Source organism: Giraffa tippelskirchi, chromosome 4, assembly GCF_054371585.1.
Source record: "Giraffa tippelskirchi isolate mGirTip1 chromosome 4, T2T-mGirTip1v1.2.pri, whole genome shotgun sequence".
Classification (NCBI taxonomy): domain Eukaryota; kingdom Metazoa; phylum Chordata; class Mammalia; order Artiodactyla; family Giraffidae; genus Giraffa; species Giraffa tippelskirchi.
Window position 1 is genome coordinate 9,180,344 of NC_137278.1, and position 21,762 is coordinate 9,202,105.

Below are 21,762 nucleotides of genomic sequence, written 5' to 3' on the forward strand. Positions count from 1 at the left end.
AACACCCCCCCCAACCCCAACTCCATTCTTGGTATTTTAAGAGCCAAAAAACATGGAAAACCGGCAAACATCTATTTTTGTATTCCTTTTAACTCCTTGCTTCTGAGGTTTCACTTTTAGTTTTGTTTTTTTTTTCCTCTTAGGGGGTTTGTGCTATTCTCCTGGGGAGACACGCTGGTTTGTGAGTTTCAGGGCCAAGGTTCTCAAAGCAGAAGAGTCTGGAGTGCTGATATCTTACCAGCGGCCCATGGCACAAACTCAACACTAAATTGCTCACATTACTCTCTGCTGGTATATACAGTACCAGAGCAATCTTACAGAGCCTGTTTTGTATACCAGAAGCACACGGGTGAACAGAATGTAAAACTCAAGACATTTCCTCAAGCACTAATAAAACATTATCCAAATAGGACTCGGGTTGTTTTTTCTTTTTTAAATACAGTAATGTGTTTGCCAGCACATGCTTTTGAGGTCTTTTTTTCAAGCTATAAACTCAGGAGAGGAAAAAAAAAATTGTAATTCACTTTTACCATTACATTTCACATTTTCTACAACTATACTGACCTAAAAGATACATAACATAAAAAATAGCACCACGTGACCAAAAAAATGGTGACACAGAGATTTGGTGACACACAGAGTATCTTAGAGGGCTTTTTAACTGTTGGTTTCTTTAAGCAGGAAACACTGAGAGTGGGGGAGCCAATGAGGCTCTCGTCAGCACATACAATACTAGGATAGATATATTGCTTGCAATTCCCATAGAGTATATCTTTACAAAAAGTACAAATTCCAAGTTCTGCAGTTTCCCTGGGAACTGCATGTAGAAAAAGTTGCTGTGCACCTGAACTGGCTGTTTGTAAAGAGAAAGAAGGTGTTAAAAAAAAAAACAAAAAAAACCTACAACACTGCTTGGAGAACTTTGTAGACAGAACTACAAATTCCTTTCCTTTACTGCGAGTACTAACTCACGGTAGAGAGTGATTCGATTTAGTTACCTGGTATGTGTGTTTCTACAGTACGGAATGAAGGTAGATTCAGAGGCCAGTAAAAACATTGAAAACCACTGCTCCTTTGGGGTTGGCTAATATAACACTACAATATGTAAAAAGGTCAGCACCACGGGTCATCCAGCTTACCAATCTGGACAACTAACAAAAATTCCAAATGGTTTCCAACTAGAGTTGAATACATTTTATGGCATTTGGTTTATGTGTTTGTTATGAAGCAGAGCTATGAACACTGTGATTTGCTTTGCTTGCTTTTGGACACAATGATTAATATATATATGAAAACCTATTAACATTCTTTCATAAGGTAAATAAAGGGGCAAAACCCTAACATATTAGGTAGGGACGAGACAGAGTCCAAAGCCCTGTTCACATTGTATTAAATTATATATTCCTCTTACATTCACCTCAACCAGAATAAAATCAAATTTGAGAATGTATATATACTATATATATAATAATCGCTTTATTATATATATATATAAATTGTCTAACTACCCCCTAAAAGTAATTTTAAATTAGAAAAGGTTACCCATTTGTATCAGCTGACGGCATCCCAGTCTCTCTCCATGGAAATGCACTGGCGTCAGTGCACACAATGAGAGAGTATGCCTCTTGGCAGAAAACCGGAGGGTCGACCAGTTGGCATAGCTAAATCACTGGCAGATTTTGGATGAAGAGTCCGGCCAGAGAGGAATACTGTCAGCCTGTTTTCCCTGGATACACTGCCCTTCATGCCTTGAGCTCCTTGGGGGAGGGAGGGCGGGGTGGGGAAAGGATAAACACCATGAAGTGTTCCTTCCAGAAACCTTAGAAAAACTGCCAAGAGACCAAGAGATTTCCAGATGGTTGGGAAAACCAAAGATGACAACAAAGCAAATCACAAATAGGCATTGATTAATGTGCTTTGCATGGGTGCACTATTTTTTTTTTTTTTACCATCTTAATCAGGAGCATCGGACACCGTATGAATTTCCATCCGGGAATCCAGGGCCATCTCTGAGGCCGAGGCATCGTTTTCTAGTTTCTGTTCCGCATACACATCTGTTCTCTCGGGGGACTCCAGGCGACTGCGGACTTCGGCCACGCCAGGGTGGTTTTTCCGCAGGTGCTGGTTGAGGGTGCCTTGGAAGGGGAAGCACTTGCCGCAGATCTCACAGCGGAATGGCTTGTCGTCGGTATGGCCGCGGATGTGGTACTCCAACTGGTCCTTCCGCGTGTACTTCTTCCCACAGAACTTGCACACAAAGGGCGTGATTCCCATGTGCAGTCGCATGTGCCTGTCAAGGCTTCCCTTCTGGTTGAAGGACTTGCCGCAGTAGATGCAGATCAACCTCTCGTTGTACGGGTACCAGTGACCTCGCGCGCTCCTCTCCCGGGGGCTGCTCTCGAAGCCCGGGTTATTCACCACGGCCTCACTGTCGGAACCCTGCACCAGGCCCTGCAGATCACTGTGCAGGTGGACGGACAGGGCCCGCTTCTGGCGGGCCCGTCCTCCTCGGAAACAGCTCAGCATGGATCTGGAGGGACTGGAGTTACTCAAACTTCCGAACGCCTCAGATACGCCACCGGCTGGCTGTGAGGCTGCCTGGCAGTAAGAATAGGCGTGCTGGAGCACAGAACCATAGGAACCCACGTTCACAGCCACGACCTGTTCCCCATCAACCATCTCGGTATGGTACCCGTCGTCTCCCAGGGACGAGCTGTCGGAACAGCTGGGCCGGTCGGACTTCTCCATCTTCACTTTCACCTCGGTGATCTGGCTCTCCCTCCCCAGCAGGTCCCCTTGCTCATGGTCCCCCTCGATTTGGATCTCGTACTCGGAGACGCTCCCACTGCTCCCTCGGTCCGAGTGCCCTTCTTCCTGTAAACGGCTGCTGCGCAGAGCTTTGCTGGGTGTGGTCTCCATCCGAAGATCGCTGCTTGTGGTGGGCTGCCGTACCTGAGAGCAGTATGGCGGGGAGATCTCCACTGGGTTGGCAAAGAAGCTGCTGTCTTTCACTCCGTTGCGGCTCTCCGGGGTCTCTTCCGCACCGACGGTCACAGAGTCCACGTCTCCCACACTGATTTTTGAATGGATGCTCTCTAGGATCTGCGTGCACTTGTCAATGACACACTGCATCTGAAGAAAGCTAGCTGCCGTCAGAAAACTGACAACATCCTTCAGCTGCAAGGACATTCTTCCAGTGTAACAAAATGAAAGCAACTGTTCAAACACATTGGGGTTTTTAATCACTGATATTGACAAGCCACTCATGGTACTTAATGCTGAATGGTCCCGGAAGTAGGGGGAGCTGGCCGCGAGGACGGCTTTGTGGGCTCGGAATGGCTGACCCTGAATGTGGACAATGATGTCACATAGTTTCCCTTGCAGGCGGAGTTCGTTTAGCTGGCTCAGGACGGTGCTGCTGTACTCGGGCACATCAAACTGAATAAAACTGCTGCTGTCCATTTCTACTGACATGAAGCGTAATCTGAGGAAAGAGAGAGTTTCATAATTCACCAGTGACTCCTCACTCAAGTACAAGCCGTATAAACACAACCGTGCAAAAAATACCACCCCCGCGAACACTGTAGCTACTGTACATCTTAGGGTCTGCCTGAGCAATTTTCCTCTTACTTCAGTCCTTCATGGCTCGGTTAATTCACCTAAAGCTAAATAACTTAATGATCAATTAGCCTAGAGTCTCAACTGCCTTTCATCTTGATGGAAGTAAAACATGTTATATATAGTAGGGCCATCTTTGCTCTAATTGAGAACTTGGTATCCTTTTGAGAAACATATTTTCCTGTTTCACCTACCTTTGAGGAGTTGAAGTACTCTGTAAAAGATAAGTAAATTCATTTTTTAAAATGTTCTGCCTTATGTGCATATTTTCAATTGGTGTTTTTCAAGTATACAGCACATCAGATACACTGAATGGAGCATAAACCCTTTTTTAGCTTAGAATTTGAGTTGCTGTCTTGACGTACATTTTTTTCTCCTTCAGCTCTACACACCTTTATCTCCTTTGGGGTTGGTAATTCATAGAGCAATGCTCAATCTCTTTCAGTGAAGAGGTTTTAGACAGCAGGTGCAAGAGTGATGGACATACCAGGAGTGTATCATCCTCTGCCAGTGCTTATGACGTTAACTGACCCCTGCCTAGAAACCACAGCTCTGATTACTCAAAACTACAGAAGGTGTAGACCTCAGGCTGCATTTTCTGACCACAACCAAATTAGATCTGACATTTATATTTCTGTTTTTAAAACACAATCAATAGAAATTTAAACACCTCCTGAATAAGTACTGAATCAAAGAGAAAAATCAATAAGGAACAAAGCTGTTTAAAAAATAAGAAAACTCACATCAAATCTGCAGTAAGAAGGGTTTAGGAATGAAATTTATTTACATGTCCAACTTAGTTGACAATGCATCCAAAAAGAAATGGATAGATACGTGATAAAGAAAACAGAGTAGAATGTTAACAAGTGTGGCATCTAGATTCAGTACACAGTTGTTTACTGTATAATAAAATTCAACTTTTCTGTATGCTTGAAATTTTTAACAATGAAATGCTGGGGTTCTCAAACAACAAATTTGAACAGACAATATCAATGCCTTAAAACACTTTTATCATTGAAGAATAAAAATAAATAAAATCACTTAAGAGGTTAGAAAAGGAACAATAAGTTAAATTCAAAGAAAACAAAAAAGTAATATGAAGAGTATTTAATCACAGAGACAATGTTTTAAATTTTAAGACAATGTGCAACTAAATTTAAGACTCCTTCAGAAAAAGATCCATCAGTGTGATAAATCACATCAGAATATTTTTTAATCACGTCAGAATTTGTTAAAACATTTTAGAGAGGAATCCTGTGCCCTTATTTATTCTAGATTTATCATTGAGATCAATCTGAAATCTGAGTGGCATAAATATATTTTTAGGATAACAAAAATTGGCAGGATTAAATTAAAAAGAAACAGAAGTGCTAAAGCACAAATGACCTTCAGGCCATTCACACTGCTCTAGATGCATGCTCAAACAGGTAAAGCATCTCTGTTCATCTGGCACATGTCTGATACCAGGAAATGGCAAACAGCATAAAGACGACTGTCAACTTTACCTCAGAAAAGAGACTTCACTAAACAGACTTTCTTTAATATCCTAAAGGAAATATTAACAAAAATAACTCATTAAAGGAATAATATATTATGATCAAGTGTGATGGCGCTCTCTCTCTAGTTGCTAAGTCATGTCTGAGTCTTGCGACTCCATGGACTGCAGCCTGCCAGGCTCCTCTGTCCATGGAATTCTCCAGGCAAGAATACTGGAGTGAGTTGCCATTTCCTTCTCCAAGGATGGCTATATATTATGAAACACACAAACATAATTTGCAACCTCAATAAGTCAAAGATGAAAAACCATATGGCCATATCAATTCTGTGCTGATTATGCATTTTAGAAAGCTACTTTCAAAGTAAGGAACAAAATACTCAATAAGCTAGTAAGCTCAGAACAATATTTTCTTAATATAATAAACAGTATCTACTGCAAACCAATGGCAACATCAACTTGAAAAAGGAAACACATCTGCATTTCCCAAAATGTATTTAGTAGAACACAAGCCCCAAGCTCACCATCACAACCTCCTACGACTTAAAAACATTAGCATAATAACCCATCTACAAAGTCCTACGGACAAGAATTCTATTCATCTCAACAGTTTGCAAACTTATTTAACTATGAAGCTCTTCTCTCAAGGTACACATATTAATATTCCAAAGAATCAGTATTCCCGGGCACACACTCTGGTAAACACTTGTGTAGAATTCCCGTTAGTGCTTGCGAAGCTACAAGGTTGTCTACCCACTACTTCTTTTACCTAACATTGTTCTTGACGTTCCAGGCAAAGCAACAAGAGAAAACTAAAGGCATATAGCCTTTAGAAAAGAGGGGGTGAAATCACTTTTCAAGGGAGATACGATTATTTACACAGAAAATACAAAAGAACTGCTTGAAAAAAATCTGTTAGAATCAGGATCTAATAACTGGAGGATTCCAAAAATTATTATTCATAAAAAACCGGTTAGGTAAGCTAATGACAAGTTACAACCAACAACAGTAACAGAAACTATAAAACACTTGGGAGATAAACAAAAAATAGGATCTACAAGAAGAAAACTCTAACACTTTAATAAGACAAAAACACATACAAATGAAGACACATACGCTTCTGGCAGGAAGATTTGATACTGTGAAGATGAACACATTTCCTGCAAGTTAGTTTATAAATATAATGCAGTTCAATGGGGTATTTTATGAGAAATCTGACAAAATGATTTAAAAATTCATCTAGAACATTGCTGTCCAACAGAAATATAATGTAAGCCATGTGTAATGTTTTCTAGCAGTTAACATTGTTTAAAAGTAAAAATATAAACTTTAATCCATTTTTTAAACCCTATATAGCTAAAACATTACCATTTTAAGATCAACATTAGAAAGTTATTAATGAGATATCTTATATTCTTGTTTCCACACTAAGTCTTTTTTTCCCATTATTATTTCCATTTATTGATGAGGAAACTTGAGATACAAGAGAAGGATCTTACCCAAGGTTACATGGGTATTTCCACAACACTCTTACAATTTCATGTCTGTCAAGTCTTTGAACTGTGATGTATATTTTATATTTATAGCACATCTCAATTTGGAATAACTACATTTCAAGTGCTCAACAGCCATTAAGTGGGCAGTGGCTACCACACTGGGCAACAAAGATCTAGAGGAATAAATACTGAAAAAATTATAGAAAAAGAAAAATGCAGCCAAACACACAGATGTCAAAATGGATAAGTAGGCTATAATTCATTCATTTTCTAAACATACACTGAGTGTATGCATTTAGACACGGTATAAAAGTATGCTTGGCACTAGGGACCCAGGTGAGCTACAATTCTTTTGTTGTAAACTGTGGTAAGATCTGTAAGACCTTTCACAATGGAGGATATAAGGATGATATCTCAGCTGAGACCTCAAGGAAGAGTAAAGGTTAGCCAGATATTGGGGGGTTGGGGGGTGCTGCAGGGAAATGTTCCAGTCTTCCAGAGAGAAGGAGTCACGTGCACAAAGGATGAGAGGCTGAGTCGGGAAGGAAGGAAATGCTGGAGCACTGTGGCACAGCTGGGGCGAGGAGCAAGGGCAGAGAACACGCGAGGCGACCGAGGCAGGTGGAAATCAGACCAGGATGGGTCTTCGGGGGCCATTTTCAATCAGTGACAGAGGAAGATTTCCGGAAATAGATGCTGCTTGGATAATATGAATAAATAATAATAAAGACAGATCCCTTCTTCACAACACACTCAAAAATAACTTCAAGAAGGCGTTTCTGAGCACACAAAGACAGGTATCAGAAGAAAGGGAGATTTAACTATTTAAGTATAATAAAAACTTCTTTACATCTAAAAAATATATTTTTTACCATAAAAAAGAGAGAAATTATGAAAAATATATAACATCCATGGCAGAGAATTATAAAACTCTTACAAATCAATAAAAGCCAAATAGGACAACTGAAAAGTGAGCAAAGAATATGAACAGATGCTTAAAAAAAAATTAAAATAACCTTTAAACATAGGGATAAAATGCTTAACAACTTCATCAATAAGCCAAAATATAAAAATTAACACAAGACACAATTCTTCTTTCTCAAATTGCCCAGGCTTTTAAAAGCGCAACTCAGTAGGCAGTGATTATAGGAAGAGGGAGGCTCTCATATACTCTGGTAAGCAAATTAAAACAAAAGCCTTAAAACGGGAATTTCGCTCGACTTAGCACTCTGTACCATAAAAAAAGTCATGAATAAAGGCACAAGAATTTACTCATAACTATATTCAATTACAAAGCAAATAATGGAAACAACCTAAATAAATGTTCAACAATAAGGGAATTATTAAAGTACGATACACCTATATACCGAATACCAAGTCATTACTAAAATGATGTTAAAGAAGAATTCAAAGTTCCACAAAATGTAAGTATTATGAGGGTAGGAATTTTTATCTGTTATATTAACCATCTGCCAGATAATTCTTGCCTGGAAAATCCCATGGACGGAGGAGCCTGGTAGGCTGCAGTCCATGGGGTCGCTACAAGTCGGACACAACTGAGCGACTTCACTTTCACTTTTCACTTTCATGCATTGGAGAAGGAAATGGCAACCCACTCCAGTATTCTTGCCTGGAGAATCCCAGGGACGGGGGAGCCTGGTGGGCTGCCGTCTATGGGGTCGCACGACTGAGGTGACTTAGCAGCAGCAGCAGCCAGATAATTGCCTGGCACATGGTGGATACTCAGTAAATATGTGCTGAATAAATATTTAGTGACACAGCAAAAAATCAGATCAACTGCAAATGAACAGGAAGGATTTTTATGGGTGATGGAAATGGTCTAAAACTGAATTACGATGATAGTCTGACAACTTTATAAGTTTACTAAAAATGTCACTGAATTGTATACTTAAGATGGGCATTTTTATATGTAAGTTATACCTCGACAAAGCTGTTAGAAAAATCAGGTGATCACAGAATACAAAGAAGGATATTTCTAAAAGGATGTATGTATTTACAAATATTAAATAGAGATAATATTAAAGAATATATATAAAACATTTACATTAATGAAACAGTAAAGATGTTTTAACTTTCTTGTTTGTCTTTTTCTGTATGTTCCAAAGTTCTATAGTGAACATGCATTTCTTGGAATGACATATATATATATATACACACACACACACACACACACATACATTAAAATCCCAAGTAGATGATAATTTGACAGACACTGGAATATAAAATGGTACAAACAAAATGGAGGGCATTTCAATAGTATCCAGCAAAATTACAAATGATCCCCCATGACCGAGCAATTTTAGCTCTAGGAATTCATTATAGCATAGTTCATGACAAAAGACTGGAAACAAACTAAATTCTAATCAAGAGGAGCCTGACTAATAAACTATGATATGTCCATACTAAAGACTACTATACAACCAAAAAAATGAATAAGGAAGCTCTTTTCATTACTGTTATGAAACAATCACTATAATATATTGCTGAATGAAAAAAATCAGATGCAGAGCAGTATATATAACACTATATTTGTACAAAGCAAAGTGAAAACACATATATCTGTGTCAACATATACAGATACACAAGCACAATATTTCTGGAATGATGAACAAAAACAAACATCCTCTTGGGAGGGGGAAATAACAGAGTAGCTGGAAGACCCATTAGCTTTCAGTGAATCATTTTAGACTCTTAAAATTTCGCAGCCATGTGGATGTATTACTTATTAAAAACAGGTAACATTAAAAAAAAATTTAAGGCACTTCATCTAGTTTTAAAAAAATAAGATTATAATATATTCATTGGAAGAGTTTGGAGTCAGATGTGGATTCAAATGATGCCGGATTTCCATTTATAAAACCTTGGGCAAGGTACTTTATAACTTTTCCAAGTCTCAGTTTTGTTTTGTTTTGTTTTTAACAGTAATAGTCTTTGCCTCATGGGTTGTTATGAGAAAACATGTAAGAAGCAATCTGTACAATGGATGCTTGGGACATGGCAATCAATGTTATTAGCTACTGAGACTTTTTTTTAGGGGACAGGATGGTGTAACAAAGAGAACTGGTTTTGAAATTAGACTTGGCTATGAATCCTGGCTGTGCTACTTTCTAATAAAAATAACAACAATGAACGTTTAAATAATTAAACGGCCTTAGACAAGTCAGTTAACTTTGACTTCTGTATCTAGAAAAGCTTGTGGAAGAACTATTACCCAACACAACTGATGTAAAATTGAATGAAGGAAATTCATGCAATGAATGAGTATAATAGCTTAGGTATAATGAGTGCCTATCTTGTGCTAAACATCTTACATATGTTAAATTCTCTTATCAACTGTGAGGGGAATACTATGATTGTTGCCATTTTATAGATGAAAAAACTGAAGAAAAGAAGTTAAGACACTTGCCAAAGGTCCCAGTGCTAATGGATGAACTTAGTCTGGAGCCAGGGCAGGCTCAAAACTACACCAGACTGCCTTCTAGAAACACCCACTGCCTGGCACCTGCCAAGTGGTCAAATGTTACCTGTTCATTACAGCGTTTTCAGGACACACAAGAGTGTGTAAACAGTGACTTTTGGAATTAAAGGGCAAAAGGAAGGTGGGTTCAGGCTTTTAAAAAGTACAGAGTCCTAGGCAAAAACCAGTAGAAAAAGGAAAACAAAAAGCATTTCTGAAATAGTCTGTAAAACTGAAAACAGTTCTGCAATGAGGCTTCCTCCTCCTCTGTGCGGCTTTTTATCTTCTTCTCAGAGAGAAAGGAGAGAACTGCACTTGAAAGAAAAGCACTGAAGAGAAAAATGAAAAGACTATGATTAACACCTAAGAGAGGAATTCCATTTTTCTGCAAAATGAGAAAGGAAGTGCTCCACTGTCCTCTCCTTGACACTGACACCTCCTTCCGGCTGTGACGGTGAGATTCAGAGACTCCAGCCTCAAGCTGCTGACAAGAACACTGGGGGAAGAGGCTTCTCAGAGACTGACACATGAGGAGATTCCAGGGAATTTAAGTCCTAGTCACATGACCAGGTCAGAGGGAGTAAAGGTGCAACTAATCACAAGTCTACACCCAGGCCTGACTCATCAGGTCTAGTGGTCCTGAAGTAAAGGAAGTCAGAACCTCGTAGAGAGACGTCAAGTTCAAGCAGAACCCCCCATACTCCTCTGTATCAGCCATTTCCCAGCATGGGGTAATCACTGGTTCCTTGAGGGTCTTGACGTCTCCCGTGAATGGAATGACAGCGGGCCCACACCTAAGTTAGATCAACGTTTAATTTTATCTTTAAAGTAACATATATGCACATGGTCAAACTTCAAATTATAGTACAGAAAAATATAAACTGGCTATCTTCATTGTCCTCTGGTCTCTTCTGCCAAAGATAATCACTGGGAAGCATTTGTGGGTGTTCTTTCAGAGAAAACTATAAACACATACCAGCAAAAACGGTCCTGTACGCTGCTTTGTAACAATGTATTTAAGGGGCTACCCTGGTGGTCCAGTGGTTAAGAATCTGCCTTCCAATGCAGGGGATGCGGATTTGATCCCTGGTTGGGGAACTAAGATTCCATGTGCCACAGGATCAATGAAGCCCATGCATCTCAACTACTGGGCCCGAGTGCTCTGGAGCCTGTGCCCCGCAACAGGAGAAAAAGCCATGGCACCACAACGAACACCCAACACAGCCAAAAAATAAAAGTATCTAATACTCCTTAAAATCCTTCCACAGCAGCGCAAATTCATCTACTTCATTCTCTTTTCTGATTTCTTCGTATTCCATGGATAGCTATGTTACCATGTACTCAGTCAGTCCCCAGGTGATACCAAAACCAGGAAACCATTTAAATGGTCATAGCATTTCCTCCTAGCAGAGGGACTGCTGTGTTAGTTTTCCACATCCGTCGATAATGCCAACTCATCTCCCAAGAGGTGGCAGCAGCTGTCCTTTCAGCAAAAGCACATGAAGTGCTTGTACCCGCCTTAACTACCAACGAGTATCGAATTTTCTCGCTTTTGCCACACTGACAGGTTAAAAGTGGTATCTCATTGGGCTGTGACTTAATTATAAATGAGGTATATCATCTATTTTGGTGTTCAATGGCAATTTCTGTTTGTCTTTCAGCTGCCTACTCATCTCCTTTGCCCACATCTGACTCTTTTATTGAACTGTCAGAGTTCTTTGCAAATTAAGAAAATTAGCCTTCTATCAAATGTGCTGCAAGTATTAGATTTAATTGCAATCACTAAATGGCATACTGACTGGGAATTTAAATTATTTTTCTACATTTATAGGAAATATTCAATTTCAATCTTCTACATGCACATAACCAAAGGGAATTCAAAGATAAACAAGAGTCCCAGCCTTGCAGTTTGTTACAGGCTTACTGCAGATTCCTCCCAACTCTGAGAGATAGGGGAATGGGATTCATTTTTGTTAATGCAGAGAAGTGATTTATATTGGTTTTTCATTTAGACTGAGTTTGCAGCTGTTACAGAAAAACAATAATGAATTTGATTATTCCACTCACTAAATACATAAGAATCAGTATTCTTTGACTCAGCAGATTTATCATAGCTCTTTCTGTCCCATTACAGTTCAGTCACTCCGTTGTGTCTGACTCTTTGCGACCCCATGGACTGCGGCACGCCAGGGCTCCTGGTCCATCACCAACTCCCGGAGCCTACTCAAACTCAGGTCCATCGCGTCAGTGATGCCATCCAACCATCTCATCCTCTGTCATCCCCTTCTGCTCCCGCCTTCAATCTTTCCCAGGATCAGGGTCTTTTCCAATGAGTCAGTTCTTTGCATCAGGTGCCCAAAGTATTGGAATTTGGGCATCAGTCCTTCCCTCAGTCCTTAATATTCAGGACTGATTTCCTTTAGGATTGACTGGTTGGATCTCCTTGAAGTCCAAGGGACTCTCAGGAGTCTTCTCCAACACCACAGTTCAAAAGCATCAATCCTTCGGTGCTCAGCTTTCTTTATAGTCCAACTCTCACATCCACAGATGACAAAACCACCCCCAATTAGATATTTACGCTGCTATATTTTAATTAAAAAACAAGTATATATAAACTGGATATTTTTCTTCAATACCATTAACGCTTATTTTAACAATACTTATTTTGTCTTTGTTTGTAAAGTTATATTTTGGATAAGAATGTGAAATATTTCTTTTTAAAAACATACCTGAAGAGGATGTTAGTTGAAAAGGTCTGCTGGGAAGTTCAAAATTGTCAGCTCCTCCATTTCTTCATAATGCTCTTCTGCTCATTCAACCAGTGGACACACAAACCTTTCTGCTCTCCAATTTCCTTCACTGGAATCCTTTCACACCTCTGGAGGTAGCTCTCACCTTGCACATAGCCCCTGCCACAGTCAGCTAAGGAGACTCTGCCATCACTGGTCCAAACAGTGGGTTCTGGGAAGGATGTAAGCAGCCTTGCCATCTGTCCAGCCACCCCTACACCAGCCTCGGCAATTGTAAAAGGGGATCCCTGCCATCTTCCACCACATTCCTGAGCCTCCCCTCGTTACCTGGGAAAGTCCGTCACCACCGTTATCAATAACCAACGTTTACTGAACGCTCCATACATGCTGAGCAAGTTGTAAAGGCCTTATATGTATTATTTCACTGAATCGTCTTGACCTTCCACGAGAAGGCAGGTACTATCACCCTCACTTGAGAGGTGAGGAAACTGAGGCTCAAAGACGCTAACTTTTTCAGGACTGTTGCAAAGTCTGGCCATCTAGAGGTCCTACACAACAATCCCCTATCCTTGTTTGATTTGCCCAAGGGGAACAGTAGGACCACTCAGGGAGGCAGAGGGGTTGAGGAAAAGGTAGGAGGAAAAGAAAGCTTGACCTCGCTTACACTCCTGCCCAAGGAGGGTGGCCAGAGAAAGGGACAGTGACAGGTGGCAAACATCCTCCTACTGCTGCCCAGGGCTCTGACTCCTTCCTCTGTGAGGAGGAGGTGGAGAAGGCAAAGGGGCGCATTTTAATAATACCCGCCAAACCTACAAGTGCACATACCCTGTGAATGAGCAGTCTCAGTTCGAGGAATTTACTACAGCACCCTCTTTCAAGATCAAAATCTCCCTCTTTTCTGGATCAAAGACACGAGTAGAAGGAAGGGCCCTGAGCAGAAAAAAAGTCCCAGGTGGCCCTCCAGCTGTGGTATATTATGCCCTCCACACTCACAGCTTTTACTCCCTCTTCCCCATCAGAGCTCTGCATCCTGGCTGATTTTAACCTGCTTTAAATAAACAGCTATCTTTATATGTTAAGCCTCTGTTCATTAGAACCCATAGATCTCGGGCTCAAGTAAGCAGTCCTTCTGGTATTCCAGGGTGAAAGTCACAGGGAGCAGATGCTGCCAAGAAGACAAGTTCAGCCCAAGTTCAAGAGAATCCAAAGCAGCACTGACACTGGAGTTTAAAAAGCAAGAGCAGGGACTTCCCTGGTGGTCCAGTGGTTAAAAATCCACCTTCCAATGCAGGGGACACAGGTTCGATCTGTGGCTGAACTAAGATCCCACACGCCACAGGCAGGTAAGCCCGAGCCACAAACTACTGAGCCCACAAGCTCTGGAGCCCGCACTCCACCACTAGAGAGAAGCCTATGTGCTGCAACTGAGACCTGGTGCAGCCAAATAAATAAACATTTTTTAAAAAAGAAAAGCAAGAGCAGAGTGTGAGGGGCTACCCAGGACTGACCAAGTAGTGAGGAAGCCAGCTCTGAAAGCACTGAGGAAGCAGCAAGGCCAGCGCAGGCCAGGGCAAGTCAGAACCACACGGAGCCAAGAGCGAGCAGGTTCAGAAGCCCATGACCACAGGCTGGAGAGTTAGGACAGACTGGGTAGCCGGAGAAGGGAGGCCATTCACTCGGCGAGGCAGCGTGGGCACAAGGCACAAGCCACAGGGGAGAGGTGCTGGCCCATCAATTACCATACAAGTAGGCCAGGGAGACTCGACCGACAGGCTTGAAGTAAAAGGTGAAGGAGAGGAATCCTAGAAATAAATGTGCACGCACGCTCTGAAAAGAAAACAAAAATCTGATGCAAGACCATATGACAATAAGGCTTAGCGAGTAAAGCTGCCTGAAATCTTTTTGAGCTCCCACCCAAAAAAGGAACATATGACCACACCCAGGCATCAGGACAAGAGGCTGCTCTGAAATGTTACAAACAAGGGAATGATACCCCCTAATCAAGGGTCCAAAGCTCACTAGGAATACACACATTTTACCTGAAGGAGCGTTAAAAAAGCCACTTCGCACAGACAGGGAAACCGGCTGACCATAATCTAACAGACTCAGCTGAACTTCGGAAGGGTGGACAGACACCCGTCCATCACCACTCTGCTCTTCCCCACGGCCTGCTCCATCCACTGAGTGTGAGCGAATGAGGCGAAAGGGCCACGAGTGCTCTCCTCTGTGATCACTACAGGCTCACACAAAACGCCTGATTAAGGGAAAATACAGCTCCCCAAGTTTTCAAAGGTACTGCATCCTTACCCATTTCTTATAAAGCATTAGGGCATGTAAGAAGGGCCCTATTATTTCCATTTAATGTCATTACAGTCTTATGACAACATTTTTTTAAACTTATTTCGTACTGGGGTGCAGCCGATTAACAATGTTGTAAGTTTCAGCAAAGGGACTCAGTCATACATACACATGTATCCATCCTTCCCCAAGCTCCCCTCCCACCCAGGCTGCCACATAACACTGAGCAGAGTTCCCTGTGCTACACAGTAGGTCCTTGCTGGTTATCCGTTTTAAATATTGCAGTGTGCACATGTCCAGCCCAAACTCCTTAACTATCCTTTCTCCTCCCCTCCCCACCACCCCCAGTATGACAGTATTTTTAAAAGACTTGACTACCACCAAAAAATAACTAAATGAAAAGCATGGGTGAGTTTACTTATAATAAAGACAGAGGCTTTTGCTAGCATGACATAAATCCCAGAAGCAACAAAGACAAGCACAAATACATCTGACAACATAGAAATTTATGATAACCCCCCCCAACAAAGCCAAAAGATAAATGACGTTTTGAGGAAAAGTACATGCACCTTTGACAAAGGGCTACTTTCCAAATTCCTTCACTTATATTATAACTCAGACCTGGGCTCACACAGATAATTATACGGAAGAAGGGGCAAAAGATATGAACAGTTCAAAGAAAAAGTGATCAACAAAACGTATGAAGAGATGTTTAGTTTTATTCACGATCAAGACATGTGAATTACAAAAAGAAAATATGACATACCATTCCTAAACCATCAGACCTGCACACATTTTTAAAAGTGTGACAGCTATACTCCAATAAAAATTAATTAAAAAAAAATGTGCAGGTGTAATCCTTAGGGATAATCTGGTAATATCAATCAAGATGTAAAAAGCATTTACTGTTTGGTCCACAATTAACTACTAAGAATTAAGCCTACAAGTACACAGTACTTACAACAGCATATTAGGATATATGAAACAAGGATGTCTGCTGAGCATTTTTATTCTATATAGCAAAAAAAAAAAGAGGGAAATGAGCTCAAAATTCATGGGTGGAAGACTGGTTCAAAAAAACAAAAATCCAATCAACAATGAAACACTACTCAGACATTAAGAATAGACAGGACTTCTCTGGAGGTTCAGTGGTTAAGACTCCTTGCTCCTATTACAGGCAGCATGAGTTCGATCCTCAGTTGGGAAAGATCCCACATGCCAGAAAAAAAAAAAAAACACGGAGGAGACAGATCTGTATCCTTCGACCTGAAAAGGAGTTCTAATATTTAGCCAAAACGGTAGATGTGGGAGTTGGACCATAAAGAAGGCTGAGCACCGAAGAATGGATGCTTTCCAACTGTGGTGCAGGAGAAGACTCTTGAGAGTCCCTTGCACTGCAAGGAGATCAAACCAGTCAATCCTAAAGGAAATCAAGCCTGAATATTCACTGGAGGAAGTGATGCTGAAGCTGAAGTTCCAATACTTTGGCTACTGGATGCAAAGAGCTGACTCACTGGAAAAGACCCTAATGCTGGGAAAGATTGAAGGCAGGAGAAGGGGATGACAGAGAATGAGACGGATGGATGGCATCACTGATTCAACGGACATGAGTTTGACTGAACTCTGGGAGTCGGTGGAGGACAGGGAAGCCTGGCATGCTGCAGTCCATGGGGGTCGCAGAGTTGGACACGACTGAGCAACTGAACAACAAGCTATAAAAAAATATGTATGTACATATCTGATTTCTTTCACACACTTTTCTTAAAAGAACAAGTATATGCTGTTGTACCCATTCTGGAAGGAATCGCATGAAACCACTGATGTTGGTGACTTTTGGGAATGAGGACTACAGACTGCGAAGAAGAAAGGGAAACAGACTTTTATACTTTTTGAATTTTTTATCATATAGCTGTATTAGTCTCACTAAAAGTTTAAAATATGTTATACGATTCTACCTAAAAAGATGTAATTTTTAAAAGCAAAGAATCCAGAGAAAGATAAGCTGCAAATGGATAATTACTGTATCAAGCAGACAATTACAGAGGCAGAAACAAAGAACTGTGAGAGCAATGACAAGACTGATTACTTTTGACCAAAGAAAAATCTTTAATCAAACAGAACAAAGAAAAACTTCATGGTGAAAGCAATATTTGAACAGGACTTTGCATTTCAAATGGAACAGGAAGAAGACTCCAGGCAGGACTGGGAGAATCAAAGAACTGTGGGGCAAAAATGTATGGTGTCTGGGGCGGTGGCCAGGCCGCAGGTACAAGGACTGATCAGGGAAAGAGGAATGCCACGGTGAGAACATGGACGTCCTTGAATACCAGACTGGAAATCTCAAACTGGATTCCTGGTGGCTGGCAATTTGAACATGAGTCCAAAGAAGGACTAACAGGACTTGGAGACTGAGGTACGCTATCCATTTTGGAAGGCAAGTTAGCTCCGCCTCAGACAAGCTGCGTTTAGGCTGCCCTCTGGGCAACTGAACCGAGTTGGCCAATAAACCATTTGGGAGTAACCAAAAACTGTAGTAGCCAAGGACCCGTGTGCTAACATGTGGTTACTCAGGGAGAAAAAACAGACAAGACAGTTGAGAACAGATTTGCTCCTACTGTAATACGGTTATCTCATGAAAGAGGAAACATCCACGCCTAGTTCTCCCGTCAACACACCATTTCACTGACCGGCACGATTCTGCATCATGCCTTTTGTTAAGCTGTAAGGAAACTGAGCAATGAAAACCAGAGCCTAGACGAGTGCCATCTTCCCACAGTGCTAACCCCATTCCAAAGAGAACCTAAAGATAAGAAAAGACGCTTGCATGTCACCTGGGCAAAATGCCCACATGAGTCTTGAAATCCCCTCTACAAACTCCTTGGGTCAAGTCCAGGAACTGTTTCCCCATAATGACAACCTGAACAAAAGTAAAAGTGTAAAACCTAAGCAATTGAGACGTGCTGATTTCTGAGCCAGCTGTGCTGCTGAGTGCCCGCCCCCGGGGGTGAGCTCTGTGCGGTCAGTGACTGTGTGCCGAGTCTAGCAGAGAGAGGCACTCAGCAACCCCAACTAAGCTGGTGGCTCAGCTTTCAACTTTTCCCGCTGAACACCCAAGAGATATAGGATCGTCTCACCAGCAGGAAAAATGTAGCAAGGTAGTTCACTCCCATCTAACCCATGCTGCTGCTGCTGCTAAGTCGCTTCAGTCGTGTCCGACTCTGTGCGACCCCATAGACAGCAGCCCACCGGGCTCCGCCGTCCCTGGGATTCTCCAGGCAAGAATATTGGAGTGGGTTGCCATTTCCTTCTCCAGTGCATGAAAGGGAAAAGTAAAAGTGAAGTCGCTCAGTCGTGTCCGACTCTTAGCGACCCCATGGACTGCAGCCTACCAGGCTTCTCCGTCCATGGGAGTTTCCAGGCAAGAGTACTGGAGTGGGGTGCCATTGCCCTCTCCGCATCTAACCCATAAACCATAAACACTCTTATTTGCTCCACTTCATTTAAAAATACCCAGTGACACTTCCAAGAAAGGAAAGCAAGGTTACAAATTTGGAAGTTGTTTAAGGCACCAGGAGGGACCCATTATTCTCCATCAAGATGTTCATGATTCCAAACCCAGATATGCACCTGCTGGCTTCAGTCACTTGCTGATCCTGGAGACCAACTCAAGCTAGACTTCAACAGGCACTGAAGACCCTGAAGATCCCTAGTTTTCATTCTTAAACAAAAAGTCATTAAAAAGGCTGCAGATGGGAGCACTGGGGACAACAGGCGTGGAAATGGCAGTAACAATGGTATAAAAATAACTTTCCTAGGTATTTCTGCCTGGGTCTAGGTCAGAACTAAAATTGATCTGTCACGAATTACAATCTACTCCTTCAGAAAGCAGCAGCCGAAAAACACCAGGCCTGCCTGAAACATTGTGGTGTTGCTGAAACCCAACGCAAGCAAAAAATAAATAAATAAAATGGCATTCCGTGATGGATATTCATGAAGCACTCATCCTAATTTAAAAGAAAACAAGTCTAGAGTTCTTACTGCATTAATTCATGTGAGCCTGAAAGAACATTTTTATCCAAACTGTGAGATTTCCTACCAAGGCGCTAACATTCTCCAAGTCTGCTCAGCTACACTAATTCTGAGAGCACAGTGTGGTGTGACAGTGGGGATTGTCTTTCAGTCAGTACAAAACATCAGAAGCTTCTTCTGAGCTTTCCAAGCAGGGCAGGAATGCACTCTTTAACCTGACTGGCAATAACAGATACTGAGCTCCACCTGTGGACTATATGCTAAGTAAGCTCTCTACCTGCTCACCGAATCTTCATGACAACACCATGAGACAGACACTGCAGCTGCCCTCATTCTACAGATGGAAAAACACTCAGAGAAACTAAGACCCTCTCCCAATTCATCCCAACTCACTAATGGCTGAGCCAGGATTTGAACCTAGATCTGACAGTCTCCAGAACCAGGATTCTTCTCTCCTATACGAGTAAGACTTTAATCCAGGCACAGTGGTGAGAATTAGGGGTTTTATTGGTGCTAGAGGCTTACTGATCACCTTTGAGAGGAAAAAAAAAATTCTCACTTAAGGGTGTATCATTACACCAACACAGTAATAATTAAGGGGTTACAATTTCTTGTACTTTGCAGCCACTTCTCTGCATAAAGTCCATTCTTTTTACTTCTATGAAGTAGGCAATTAGGTGTTTAAAATCCTATCCTGAAATAGAAAAATTAGTTTCAGTTAAAGGAATAAATCAGGAACTTCCCTGGTGGTCCAGCGGTTAAGAATACGCCTTGCAATGCAGGGGACGTGGGTTCGATCCCTGGTCCAGGAAAATCCCACATGCCGCAGGGCAACTAAGCCCACTCACCACAAATACTGAGCCTGAGCTCTAGAGCCTGCGTCACAATTAGAGAGAAGCCCGAGCTCCTCAACGAAGATCGCCGTGTCACAACTAAGACCCGATGCAGCCAAATAAATAAAATTAGAAAAGAAAAATGAATAAATATGCTTTCTTACGGCAAAGAACCCAATCAGGTCAAGGAGTTGCATCTTATCTGCATACTGCTGGCATGTCAAGCAAGGGGCACTGGACCTAGGAAATAGATTAAGCCCAAACTTCTTATGCTGAAAGGATTAGAAAAGCTCACCTTGAATTGCTTTCTTCCATGAGGTTTTCCATGCCATCAATACAACCAGAAAACAGCCATTAGAAATTAAACTGACTTCAGTTGATGAGCTTCACTAAGCTAAATTCAGCAGTTTGTCAGCTACAAAACATTAAATAGACACAATCAAGAAGTCTGAAAAACACTAAGCAGAATTCAAACTTGAGAAAGATGAAAATTAATGGGCATAAAACATAACGATGCATTCTAGATTCGTGATACAGACATTTCTGACAACTGCTTCAGCTGGAAGGTAGAATGAGAATCCAGAGACATGTAGAAACCCAGAGCTCAGTAGACACACCGAGGTTCAGCGTCCTGGCATGTCCCCACCTTGATACATTTACACCTCACAATAATAACGATGATGATGAAAACTTACTAAGCGGTTACCAGGTGCTATAAACTTTGCCACCTCCTTCACATACTTTTTTCCTTCGTTTCAAAATCCACAGAACCTTAAGAAATGGCTATTATCCCCACACTACAAACGAGAAAACAAGAGAGTCAGAGACATTACATAAATGGTCCAAGCTCACATGGCTAGTAAGGAGCCCTGCTGGGATTCAAACCCAGACCTGATGCCCAAGCTCATGTTCTTTCCCCACAACCTCCCACTGAAGAATTACACGACTTTTTCTTTTCCCATAATCAAGAGCAAAGATTTTAATGTTTCAAAGATTCGTTTTATGTTATCTGCACTCAAAGAAGGAAAGCTGAAAACACCTGCCTTAAATGGCAGCATTAGACATCAACGACATATGACAGAGAAAACTGATATTAAAAGAGTCTCCTTTAAAAAGAGGGGGTTCAAAAAAATTTTTATAAGTCATTTACCAACAAAAACCATTAAGTGTTTGCATACCTGTTATAAAAGCGCAGCTACAATATTAGATAAGTATTAAGACAAAATGCCCTCCAAAAACACCCATTCCAACTGAGGCAAGAGCAAGTTCAATAACCAAGAAACAAGTGCCGAGTCCTGTGCTTTAGATTCCGAGCGCCACAAAGGCACGGATGGGGGCAGGGCGGTCAGGGAACACCCTCTGGAGGAAGTATATCTTCAGCAGGGGCTTGAAGGAAGTGAAATGGAGAATTTACACGGAGAAGAAAAAGGAGGCTGGTACTTCAGAAGGGGGAACTAGAGGAACAAGGCCCTAGAGGCAGTCACAAACTCACTTCTGCGGGAAACAGACCCGACGGACGGGGAAGAGAAGCAGTGAATAAGGTCTAGGGAGGTGACCAGGGGCCAAACCAAGGAGAGCCTTGAAAAGACAGGGTGGGCACTGACTGGACACAATGTGGCAGGCAGAGGACTTTGAAAGTGGTATAAATACCGTAACCTTTTAGCTGATGTCCTGGCCCTGAGCCTCTCCCTTCCCCTCCTGCAAATGATCACGAACTACTACCTCTAGTCTCTGGCCTCTCACCACTGATTTCAGAATAGTTTCA

General features: G+C 41.6%; 1 protein-coding gene across 9 annotated transcripts in view; it reads right to left on the reverse strand.

Annotated features, from left to right (window-relative positions):
• The window catches only part of ZBTB34 (zinc finger and BTB domain containing 34), a 36,856-nt gene that overhangs the window by 9,548 nt on the left and 5,546 nt on the right, over positions 1-21,762 (reverse strand). For 7 of the 9 annotated variants that reach the window (XM_081587238.1, XM_081587235.1, XM_081587236.1 and 4 more), the window contains one exon: positions 1,950-3,484. In XM_081587238.1, the coding sequence (XP_081443364.1) occupies positions 1,954-3,474 (1,521 nt within the window). In that variant the 5' untranslated portion in view covers positions 3,475-3,484 and the 3' untranslated portion in view covers positions 1,950-1,953. Of the gene's footprint in view, positions 1-1,542; positions 3,485-21,762 lie in introns of all 9 variants that reach the window. The other 2 variants (XM_081587233.1, XM_081587232.1) reach the window with 1 other exon arrangement.